The following is a 12,292-nucleotide window of genomic DNA, read 5'->3' on the forward strand; positions in this document are numbered from 1 at the left end:
ACGCGCAACCTGAAGCAAACGTAACATGAGGTATGACCGTACTCTGTAAAATACTGTGCATGTTGAAAATAATAATAATGCCGCCCCTATTTTTGTGTCTTGCTTTTCTTGCTAAGTAACTGAAACAGGGACTTGCTGTTCAGTTTTTTGCATTCTAGAGGGCTAGCAATAACTATGCCACCTCCAGGCAGCCACAGTTTAGGGATCCAGTCCAGGGGCCTGTCAGGTGAGCCAACAAACTTTGGATCCAGCAGAGCCACCTCTGCAATACCCTGTTTCAGGCCTTCTTGCCGACTGAAGCAGAGTTGTCACAACAGAACAGATGTGTGCACTGGAGTGGCAGAGTCTCAGTCATGTCCGTAAGCAAAAAAAACCTTCTTCTGTGACCCAGTTTTAAGTCTGTTCTTAATGAGCAACGTAAAATCTGGTTGCCGTCATGTAAGCAGAGGAGGGGACTGTGGAAAGTATCTGCAAATTATTAAAATAAGGAGATGAAAGTTGAAAGAACAGGCTTCTTTGACATTTCTGTTTCAATGGAAAACCATGACTGCCTCTCTAATGTATTGCTGAACTTTTCTTTTCTTTTTGCATGAGAAGAAAATAGTGGAGATAGTTGGGACCCATGCAGTCGAATCTTTTTGATTATAGAGGACGGACGTCCTCAGCCTGAAAGGCTTGATAATGCTGAGGGCCTGAAATGGGCTTCCTGTAGCGTGTGACCAGATCCTCAGTGACAGTTGGCATGTTGTTTTCCTCTGTTCTTTTGTCATAGTTATAAGACAAACAACAGCAGGCAGGGTTAAAAGGTGACTTCCTCTCCTCCAGAGCAAAACTATCATTAGCAGATGCTTCCCAGCTACCTGCCAGAAGTGATTTATAGATTCTGTGATGGAGAGGGAAGAATGGAAGGTGGGGGGGTGGGGTGTTTGCTGTAGGAGAGCTGGAATGGCATACTATTTAATAGCAAATTCTTCAGCAAAGATACCTTCATACATCTGCACCAGGTCTGTACTGCTTAAAACATCAGCTGTGTATATCTTTGCCCCCCTAAAACGCAAATTGCAGTCTGTGCAGAGATGGTGCTCTATCCTTGAATCAGGCCAAGAACAAAGACCTCAATATCTCCAGAAAGGGCAACAAGCTTTTTGTTTATTTGGAAGATGATAAAGTCAATGCACATATATGAGCCCCATTGATTTCCGGTGAATGTTTACTATGCACTTAACTCTCTCCCTTCTCCCCCCCCCCCCCCGCCTTCAATGAAATCAAAGGGAGCTAAAAGGTCTTTACCGTGGCTGAATTATGCTCTTTGTGTTTTCCAAAGATGAAGTTTCCCTTTAGGAGGCATCTCTGCGATGTAATGTAATGTTACCTTAACTCCAGAGCCTCATTACAATCCACAAATGTTTTCCATATGCTTGAGAATAAATTTCTCCAGCCTCTGCGCATTGTATGCTTGCTCTTCTCTAGAGGCAACCTGAGTAAAGCCAGTTGTTCATTTTTGCCTTGACTGAGAATGCATCTTGCTTGCCAGCAATCTGAAATTGCACTTTGCTTCCAGTTAATTAATCCACTTTCTGCACTCAGATTGTTTTCCCCTTTGGATAAATGTTCATCTTTTGGGAAGTACCACTGAATCATGATGTCATGTGCTCTCTCTATTGCATAGCCACTCACTCTGTGCAGCGGTGAAGGGAAGTGACATGAGGCTGCAACTACCATATTTGCTTTGTCTCCTTATTGCAGCAGGACAATAAATAACAAAACTTGTCGGAACCCTCCCAAGATGACCGTCCTGTAATCAATCTCAGGGAGCTAAGAAAAGCTGACAGTGGAGATTATCATTGCTGTCCTTGAAAGCATAGATGCAAATTCTGGAAGATGGGGGGCTTTGTAAACCAGTGTTTCCCAACCGGTGTTCCGCGGCACACGAGTGTGCCGTGAGACGTTGCCTCGTGTGCCGCGAGATGCCTGGAGGGAGGCGGGCGAGTCGGGCGGCGAGAGGCGGGGCGGCGGCGGCGAGGAGAGGCCACGCCTCCTGCTGCTGCCTGGCGCTCCTCCTCGCAGCCGGCAGCGCTGCCTGGGCGCCTCCGCGCGACTCTGCCTCGCTGGGTTTGGTCTCCCAGCAGAGACGGGTCACACGCGCCCCTCCCTCCCTCCCTCAGCCTGCGCGGAGGGAGAGCCAGAGAGAGGCATCGCTCCTGCGCGGCGGGAGAGGGAGCAGCCGGAGCGATGCCCCAAACGAACGCATGGGACCGGAGGGGAAATCCTCTCCGAGGCGGATTGAGCGCAGCTGAGAGAAGCCTTTCGAGGAGCTGCCGTGTCCCCTGGAAACCCCCTTCCCAGCTCTGCCTCAGCCGCCGCCGCCTCAGTTGCCGCCGTCCCTCAGTCCCTCGCTCTGCTGCCTCCTCCCACCCCCAAAGCTTGGAGGTTCCCCAGCAAGGGGGAGGGAAAAAACTTTCACTTTTGTGCGTCCCTCCCGGCGTGACGCTGCGCGCTGACGTCACGGGGCGGGGCTTTAATGGTGGTGTGCCGCGAGATTTTTTTTCAGTAAACAGGTGTGCCGTTGCCCAAAAACGTTTGGGAAACACTGTTGTAAACCTCCTGTGTGGCCTTTTGAAGGGATGCAGATAGTTTTGTGGTGGCAGGGAATTATGGCCCAACATCTTTTGGGGACTGTGAAGGCTGTGTGAATGGATTCTTTTAAAAAAAAATCCACTGAGAAATTGAGTGTTTCACAGCTCTGCATCTTTCTGAATAGTGATTTCTCCAGCTCTGTGATAAAAGCCTGGACTTGTGCAGTAACCATAATTAATGTTGATCATAGCTTATTATATGTAAGACAGAGCATCTCACAGGCAGTCACTCAGACCTAGTCACAGCATAGTTTCTCCTCCCCCCCCCCCATTATTTTGAGTTTTGAGCTGTTCTTCTCTTGTGGCTCCCCAACTTGTGAGCTGCAACTAGAGGTTCTCGTTTTGCATACAATGTTTAATGCTTAATGCTAAGGTTAACTTTGACCAAGAATTACCGTATTTTTCATCCTATAGGGCGCACCAGCCCATAGGACACACCTCGTTTTTTTTGGGGGGGGGAAATGAATAAAAAAAATTATTTCCCCGCCCCCCAGCTGTGGCTGCCGCCCCAAACCTTGCGCACACCTGCCCGAAGCACGGGGCACCTTCCGGAGGGCTCCGCGTGCTTCGGGCAGCAGCCTGCCGCCCCAAGCCTCGCACGCCGGGTCCCGCCGGGTGCGCAAGGCTTGCGGACACTTGCCCGAAGCACGGGGAGCCCTCCGGAGGTCCCGCCGGGCGCGCAAGGCTTGCGGACACTCGCCGGGGCTGCAGGCTGCTGCCTGCAAGCCTTGTGAGCCCGCGGGAACTCCCGCCAGGCTTGCAAGGCTTGCAGGTAGCTTCCTGAAGCCTGGAGAGCGAGAGGGGTCAGTGCGCACTGATGCCTCTCGCTCTCCAGGCTTCAGCAAAAGCCTGCATTCGCCCCATAGGACGCACACACATTTCCCCTTCATTTTTGGAGGGGGAAAAGTGCGTCCTATGGGGCAAAAAATACGGTACCTAACTTTTCCATTTATAAGACTCACGTTTTTTTCTATAAAAATCATGCCAAAAAGTGGGGGTCGTCTTATACATGGGTTGTGCACAGGGTGAACGTTTGATTGGTTGCTGCCGCAGCTGTCAGCAGCTATTGTGCGTGTTATTGGTTGCTGCGTCAATGGGTGGTGTTGATTGGCTGATGCTCCTGCAGTTGGGCGGGCGACTGGCAGCTTCTGCCAGAATAGGACAGAAGGGCGGCGGATTTTGGGATACGTGCAGGTGAGCGATTTTTTGCAATCCCCCCTAAATAAAGCTCAACAATCCTGGACAATCCCCCCATTTTCTTAACTTTGAGTCCCCCAAAATAGAGGGAGTCTTATACTTGGGGTCGCCTTATAGACGGAAAAGTACAGTGTATACCACAGCAAACCTTGGTGAAGAAGTGTTGGGTTCAAATAAGAAAGTTTAACTTTGCTTACCTAAGCCTATGGCTTAGCATTCTGTGTGGACCAGGTCAGTGGAGCTGGCATCTCTGTGTGGACCTGTGCTCTGTCCACACTTCTCTTTGGCAGGCTATTCCCAGCCTGGTTTGCTTATGCCAGCTGTTGACTTCCTTCTAGAGCAGACAAATGTTCATCCTGTTTCTCACAGTGACCAACGACGTGCTTTTGGGAAGTCCACACCCAGAGCGTGTTGGAAGACAGTCACCTCCCCGTCCGGCCACCATTCCTCTTCAGCCAGTGATACTCCGTGGCATGTTGCCTTTGAACCTGATGGGTCTGTGTGGGCATCATGACCAGTGCTGCTGCTTTTGCTTTGATGAATTTGACTATTGTGCTTTTAAAGCATTTAAAACTAGTGGCCACCACTGCATTCGGTGCTGCAAATTCTATATTTTTGACACAGTGTGAAGTATTTCCCTCCCTATGTTTCTGATAGGTGTCCCCTGTGCATAATCTGTGAGTTGTGTTCCCCAACACACACACACACACACAGAGAGAGAGAGAGTGCTTTTGTGCCAAAATGAGAATAATACAAATGATGAACAATTAGTGACACTCAAAGGCCTTGCAACAACTGGAACGGACTGCCCCTGCTGGCACCAAGGAAATGGGCACGGACAAAGCAGGCAGAGCTCATCCTGCGCCAAGCATCCATAGGCATGGAGAGTAGCAACTGATGGATCTGTACAGCTTTTGCTGGGGTCACTTTGCCGCCTGTCATCTTATGTGCATATTTGACTTACTCAGTCACCCCAGTAGGGGTTCAGTTAACCCCCAAAGCCACACAATTAAGAATATCACCACTTCAGTAACGGAGAGGGCCTCTGAGACACAACATGGCAATTCACACCTCATGGTAGTTGATGACTACTTAGAACATGGGAGTTGTGAAGCCTGAAGCAAAAGGTTTTTATGGCGTATGCTTGACCCCACCTGTTGACAACTGTCTTAGCTTTGCTATAAGTGACTTTCCGTATACATAATGCAGTATATATAGCACATGGGAACGATTTATCTGGACCTTTAGATCCTGCTAACCAACTCAAGCATCTTTTTCTCTTCGTAGTCAGCATAAATAACATGAAATGAAGAAACCAGATCTCTTTTTGCTGCCTCCTTCATGAAACCTTTGGCCTACTTTGGTCTCCCAGATGAGTGTCAAGTATGTTTCAGCCACACTATTAAAATATGCGCACAAGAGGGAGAGCAGCACTTACATATCCCCTACCCCCCACCCGCTCTCCCTTTTTCTCCCAAAAAACATCTCGGCTGAGTTTGTAAAACAATTTTTTGTTTGTTTCGCCAGAATGTAGATTAGGGAGGACAGGGGGAACCCTGAAAATTATGAAGATTGACAATCTGAATGAGAAACAAGACCCCTCCCAATAATGATGATGTCTTCACACCATCTGGTGGAAAAGAGGATTAAAAAATGGTTTCTGCAGATGTTTGTTTGTTTCTTTCCAATCTGCTTGAGATAGGATGGTTAGGCCAGGCTTCCTCAACCTCGGCCCTCCAGATGTTCCAGGGGTTCCTTAGAACCTTATCAGGGTTTCCCTAAAAAGAGAAAATTTCAGAGCCATCGTTTCTGAATGCAGTGATTAGAAAGTTGTTTGGGCTGATCTGTCCTTCGACGTCCCTCAAGAACGTGTTTAGGTTTCTTTTTTGGTGGAATTTGGAAATAGTGAGTAAGGTAAAGGTAAAGGACCCCTGGATGGTTAAGTCCAGTCAAAGGCAACTCTGGGGTGTGACGCTCATCTCGCTTCAGGCCAAGGGAGCCGGTGTTTGTCCACAGACAGCTTTCTGGGTCATGTGACCAGTAGGACTAAACCGCTTCTGGTGCAACGGAACACAACAATGAGTGTTAGAGCGCACAGAAGCGCTGTTTACTTTCCTGCTGCAGTGGTACCTATTTATCTACTTGCACTGGTATGATTTCGAATTGCTAGGTTGGCAGGACCTGGGACAGAACAACAGGAGCTCATCCGCCTCCTAACTTGTTCTGTTGATGAGCCAGACTGCTGCTGCTGCTGTTTTTTTCCTGCCCTGGAGGTCTTGTGCCTTGCACAGTTCTGGCTTCCTTGCTCTTTCTTGTGCCCTTCACCCTTGTCTTCTTGTAGAAGATCCATTCCCTGTAGGGGCAACAAGTGCTCAGGAGCCAGGGACCACAGTCATGTTCCCAGAACTCCCTTGCACCTGTCTCTGCTGCAGCAGAGGCTGTGTCAGGGAGTCCCAAGGTGTTTGTTCGTTCTCTCTCTCTCTCTCTCTCTCTCTCTCTCTCTCTCCTTGTCAAGGGGCAGAAATCGCGATGCTGCACAAGACCCACCTGTTCCAAAGCTCATAAGAGTGTTGGATGCATCCAGTGTGTTGTCTTAATTGATGTTTATTTAGTCCTGATTTTGCTCTGCCTTGATAGCTTTACTTGAGGGCAATTTAAAAATATATAGGGAGGAATTCAACGCCTTGCTAAGCTGATTATTCCATCAAGGCAAGGGTTTCAACTTGCCAAATCCCTCCCTCCTCCCCTATTCATTATTAAAAGGTAAAGGGGCCCCTGACCATTAGGTCCAGTCGTGACCGACTCTGGGGTTGCGGCGCTCATCTCGTTTTATTGGCCGAGGGAGCTGGCGTACAGCTTCCGGGTCATGTGGCCAGCAGGACTAAGCCGCTTCTGGCGAACCAGAACAGCGCACGGAAACGCCGTTTACCTTCCCGCCGGAGCGGTACCTATTCATCTACTTGCACTTTGACGTGCTTTCAAACTGCTAGGTTGGCAGGAGCAGGGACCGAGCAATGGGAGCTCACCCCGTCGCGGGGATTCGAACCGCCGACCTTCTGATCGGCAAGTCCTAGGCGTCCCAATATGCATTATTGCAGAGGTTTTAAAACCCAGCCACCACACGGAGCCAGTTTTTGAGGTCTTACTGGAAGAGAAGGGGAGAAGGCCCCATTGCACTAGTAGAAGCCCTTGCATAGGGCTTTAGCTGACAGGATTCATTAGTTGAATCCTGCCCATAGTAATTTAACCCCACTATGTAACTTAAGCTTTTTGTTATATATTGTCCTGGTCTATATAGCAGTGTAACGTTTAGTGTAAATATGCAATAAACAATTTCTAGCTGCGGCTTCCGTTGAACTCATAACAACATAAACCTTGGAAAGGGTTTTGACACTTCCAATAGATCTATATGGTTGCAGATGTTCATCACAATATGTCACCCATGAAAGTTTGATCCAGGATATTCCTGAGAGCTGGATTCTTATTAGAGGTAAAAATAAAATTCTGCACAGTGTATTGTGCTTTTATCTGCCATTCTTACCCGTTTGACTCACCCAGGATTTTGACTGGGATGGTGAGTGCAGTGGGGAGAAGAGGTCTTAATTCAACAGCATGCTTTTTGAAAACAAAAAGGTGCATCTTGTTGGATTCCCAGAGTGACAAGCAGAGTCCTGAGAAATGTTTGTGTGTTCCTGCATTCTGCCCCCAAGGTGATGCACTGGGCAGGCCAGGCTTGGCATGTAAACGTGGTTGGAGAAAGTCGGCCCTGGCAGCCTGACAACAAGATGATTGACAACTTCCTGTTAACAAAGTGAAAAGGCTTAGAGAATTGCCTTGCAGCTTATAATGCAAGACATTGGCAAGGCTCCTAAGAATATTCAGAGGGAAGGGAGAGTTGCAGCTGGCCTCTGAGTTTGTTCCTGACTTCCCTATCTCTTTGGTAACCAGGCTGGCAGAGGAGGAAAGGCAGTTCCAATCAAGGGCTGACTTGGACCCAGGTATCTTCATGGAGGCAGAAAGGCAGGGAAACCGCTATAAGACCATAGGCCAGATCAATGCCAAATTTCTGTTCTACAGCTTCCAGAAGACCTATTCAGATTTGACACTGATCTCTGATCTATTCTGATTTTTAGGAAATATGCATGGAGTTTTAAAAGTGTGCACAGTTTCCTTAATGTGTTTTTTTACTGAAGTTCTTTTCCTTCTAATTGCATTTGAAAGAAAAATGTACCGTATTTTTCGCTCTATAACATGCACCAGACCATAACACACACATAATTTTTAGAGGAGGAAAACAAGAAAAAAAATATTCTAAATGAAATAGTGGATATATGATTTTTATGGTTCATGCTGTGGCCACAGACATGTGACCTGACAGTGAGTTTGGAGTAGCCCAATGCAAAAATCCTGAGGATCCACGTGGATCCATGCTTTGTAACCATGGAGGAGGGAAGGAAGGAGAACCATGGATCCTCTGCTCACGACTGCAGCAGATTCCCCCCCCCCCCCGCCACCTGCAGGTATTCGCTCCATAACACGCACAGACATTTCCCCTTACTTTCTAGGAGGAAAAAAGTGAGTGTTATGGTGCAAAAAATACGGTAATTAGTCAGCCAGAGCCATGCAGAGGGGGAAATGCAACAGGGGAAGGAGGAAAGAAGAATCTAACTAAGGTATAGTCAGAGTAGACCCATTGAAATTAATGGTCCTTAGTTAATAGTCACACCTATTAATTTAGAGGATTCCTCTCTGAGTAGGTCCATTCTTCATATCCTAGGTGCTTCCCAGGCATAGGCTGCTTAAAGTGGCCGGCTTAACTGTTTCACTGGCATATACAGAGTTATTATCTTTCTACTGTTAGCTTGCTTGACGGTTAGCAGTGCCAGAAGAGGTTGTTCTTGATGATGCAGAATATGATGAATCAAGGCAGCAGGCTTGTGGACAAGTAATTCTTAACTGGTTGGGATCATGAAGTCGTAGTTTTGACTTCTTAAATATAGTTATGGACATTTAGTTGCCAGAACTATAAAAGACCAGAACTTTAAACAGCAGCAGCAACAACAACAACACCACATAGTTTTATAAACTGTTGGAGCAAATTGCAAATTGGTCATAAAATTCAAAATAGGGGGTTAAAGGCTTTGAAGCAAGATAGGGAGCAGCCATGCAGAAAGAGGAAAGAAAATACCATATTTTTCGTCCCATAGGACGCACCTAGTTTATTTTTTAAAAAACTTCCTTTAATTTAATTTTTTTCACCCTTTATTCCCCCCCCCCCAAACCAGGTCAGGGAAACCGAACCAGGTCGAGGAACAGCGGGATGGCGGCGCTGCGCCTCCCTGCTGTCCCCCGAGCTTGTGGGGCTGGCCGATGTCTGTCTGGCGGGCGGGGCGCTCTGCTTCGGGGCGCCTCTCGCGCCGGGTGGCAGGCTGCTATCCGCAGCGTGGGGAGCCCTGCGGGAACTCCCGCAGGGCTGCCTAGGCTGCGGATGTGTTCCTGAAGCCTGGAGAGCGAGAGGGGTTGGTGCGCACCGACCCCTCTCGCTCTCCAAGCTTCAGCGAAAGCCTGCATTCGCCCCATAGGACGCACCCAGATTGCCCCTTCATTTTTGGAGGGGAAAAAGTGCATCCTATAGGGCGAAAAATACAGTACTTTCCAGGGACAGATGTCCATCCCTCCAGATTTAAATGCAAGAATGAATAAGATGACAGGTGAGATATTCTATTTGTCTAAAATAGAAGTATTTGAGTGCAAATTTTGTGATAAATATTTCATGCAGATCTACATGCTTTACATTCATACTTTGCTATTTACAGCTTTTAAAAATTCCTCCCGACTTCAGCTGCGCATTCATGAGCTTGTGCTTAAGAGTTAAAAGGAAGGTTATTGCAGGCAGAGACTTCTCAGAGCAGACAGAAACGATATTTTAAGAAGTCAGATGGGGTCACTTATTTGCAGTTATGATCATCTACTCTTAACTTTAATTGGAATCTGCCACTGAAATAGAACCCAACAGCTGATGCAACGAAAACTTCCAAAATATTCCTCCAAGATACGTCTTTGCTTTATGTAAAGTGTCATAACATTTATTGATCTCCAGTTTCTCCTTTTTCAGAAGAAAGGAAGGAAGATAACAGCCAGCAAATTTATTTATGAAATAATTTTGGACTATTCCATAGATACTGGGCTCCTTGTAACCAGTCAAAGGGAGCAAGGGGGTGTGCAACAGGTGTTCCATTTCACTGCTCTGGTGTAGGCAAAGATGCTAATCTACCTGAAGGGAACCTATGTGGAGATATTAAAAAAATCACTTGCACATAAGCTGCAGCAGACAATAAACGGATGTTGATCGGTTAGCTCAGTTTTGTCAGTGTGGGATCTTCATGTCTTGTCACATAGCTATATGATGATGTGGCTGTATTTTTCCCAGCCAGTGCTGAGAGCTGAAGTTGAGTATGTCTACCCAAGGAGTACAAAATAAGTACAGAGAATCAAATCAGGGTGTGTATTTTTAACATTATTCCACTTTTAAGAGGTTGGTCGGACCCCAGCTTACATGTATTTTAGATTAAAACGTGGTTAAAAATATGCACTTGTCCCACTCTTTTTGTGCGCTGTGTGTGTGTGTTGGATTAGGCAGTTTCGGGGGGGCGTGGAGAGTAGCCATGTTAGTCTCTGCTGCGTCGCATGCACCTGATGATGTGGACTCCATCCCATGAAAGCTTATGTCACAATAACTTCCGAAGTCTTTCAAGTGCCGCAAGACACGTTCTTTTTATTGTAAAGCAAAGTGGTGTCCAACGGAGGAGGCAAAACCCAAGGAACTGCCCAACTTCATTTCTGTGAGCAGATTAAATATATATTGTAGACCAACGTTTCTCAAACCATGTTGCTGTTCATGAAAAACATGCGTGTTTCTAAAGAGGTTTATAGGGCGGCAGTGTGGGTTTTTTTTTGGGGGGGGGGGCGGCGGATAGGCCCCAGTGCCTAAGGAGAAATCTGGATTGCAGCTCAGATTGTGTATGGAAATAGAGCTGTGTTACTTACCTTCCCTGTTCCCATTTATGTTACTAACAGAATGCTACAGACAGCTCCTCTAATTCTTCTCAGAAGAGGGAGCAGCCTTTGCGAACACTGGCATCTCCTCCATCCTGCGAGCACCACAGAATTTGCACCCGGGGACATTTGCACGACCAGTTTAACCCTGACCAGTATCATCTAGAACAGGTAAGCCTGTTTTCAGTGTTTTCCTTTTGCGGCTTTGCCCCTGCCACTCACGGGCACACCAGAGTCCATACGCTTCAAATAATTCTCTGTGGATGAGTTTCTAGTGGGAGTTGGAGCTGTGTAGGGGCTTCTCTTGATAAGAAGGCTTGCTTGCCAGAGTCTTCCAAGGACTATTTGGCTGGCCTTCAGGAAGCAGTGCAAGACTTCTCTTGCCAGGTTGGTATATGCCACTTGCCTAGAAAGACAGAGATGAATCCCTGTGATTTAGCATTTCAGGAGAGGCCTTGCACGTAAAAGCTAGCTGCTCCACCAATGCTGTTCTTCTGTTTCTGTTTCTGAGATAAATTGAAATGTCAGCATGAGCCTGGCTGCACGATACTTACAGCTGACACAGACCTGTTAGATCTGGAAGGATATAATAACAGATTTGGATGGCACACATATCTATGGGATGAGACGGTAAAAATACATAAAGGATTCCTGAACCACATTATAAGAAAGTCAATTTATGAGGTGTGGAATGCATATAAAAGTCTATTAGAACGTAAAACTCCATGGTGGCTCTTGCCATCGGAAGCGATTGCGGTTAAAAAAATTAATATGGAAGGAAAATGGGCCACCTACGGAGATGTAGTGATGGAGGAAGGAAACCAGTAGGAATTAAAAACGTTTGAGGAAATAAAAGAATCATTGAGGGATCGTCAGATAAATGAAGTGCTTAAAGAGGATTAAAAAAATGGTTTTGAAACAACAAGATCAAGATTTGAGATAGATTAATTGAATGATAAGACAAAAATATTGTCGAAAATGTATAAATTATTATTGGAATGGCATACTAAAGATGAGGAGGTAAAATTGGTAATGATACATTGGGCTAAAGATATTGGACATAATATAAGGTATATACATAATATACAGGTATTAAGTTTACAGCATGCAATGCGCTTAAAGAAAATGTTATGAAAATGATGTATAGGTGGTATTTAACACCAGTTAAACTAGCCCAAATGTATAGAACAAAAAATGAATGTTGGAAATGTAAGGAAAAGGAAGGTACTTTTTACCATATGTGGTGGATATGTAAAGAGGTAAAAGTTTTCTGGAAAATGATATATAATGAGTTAAAGAAACTGTTTAAAAACACCTTTGTTAAGAAAACCAGAAGCCTTTTTATTGGGTATTGTGGGTTGAGAGATACCGAGACAAGATAAAAAATTGTTCTTAAATGCAAC

At 46.2% G+C, this 12,292-nt stretch overlaps 1 protein-coding gene across 3 annotated transcripts in view; it reads left to right on the forward strand.

The window, feature by feature from the left end:
- SPRED2 (sprouty related EVH1 domain containing 2) overlaps positions 1-12,292 on the forward strand; it is an 82,081-nt gene that overhangs the window by 62,951 nt on the left and 6,838 nt on the right. For all 3 annotated transcript variants that reach the window (XM_081906430.1, XM_081906431.1, XM_081906432.1), the window contains one exon: positions 10,911-11,060. In XM_081906430.1, coding sequence (XP_081762556.1) covers positions 10,911-11,060 — 150 coding nt within the window. The remainder of the gene's footprint in view (positions 1-10,910; positions 11,061-12,292) is intronic.

The sequence above is a fragment of the Podarcis melisellensis genome, assembly GCF_964234715.1.
Source record: "Podarcis melisellensis genome assembly, chromosome: 3".
NCBI lineage: Eukaryota > Metazoa > Chordata > Lepidosauria > Squamata > Lacertidae > Podarcis > Podarcis melisellensis.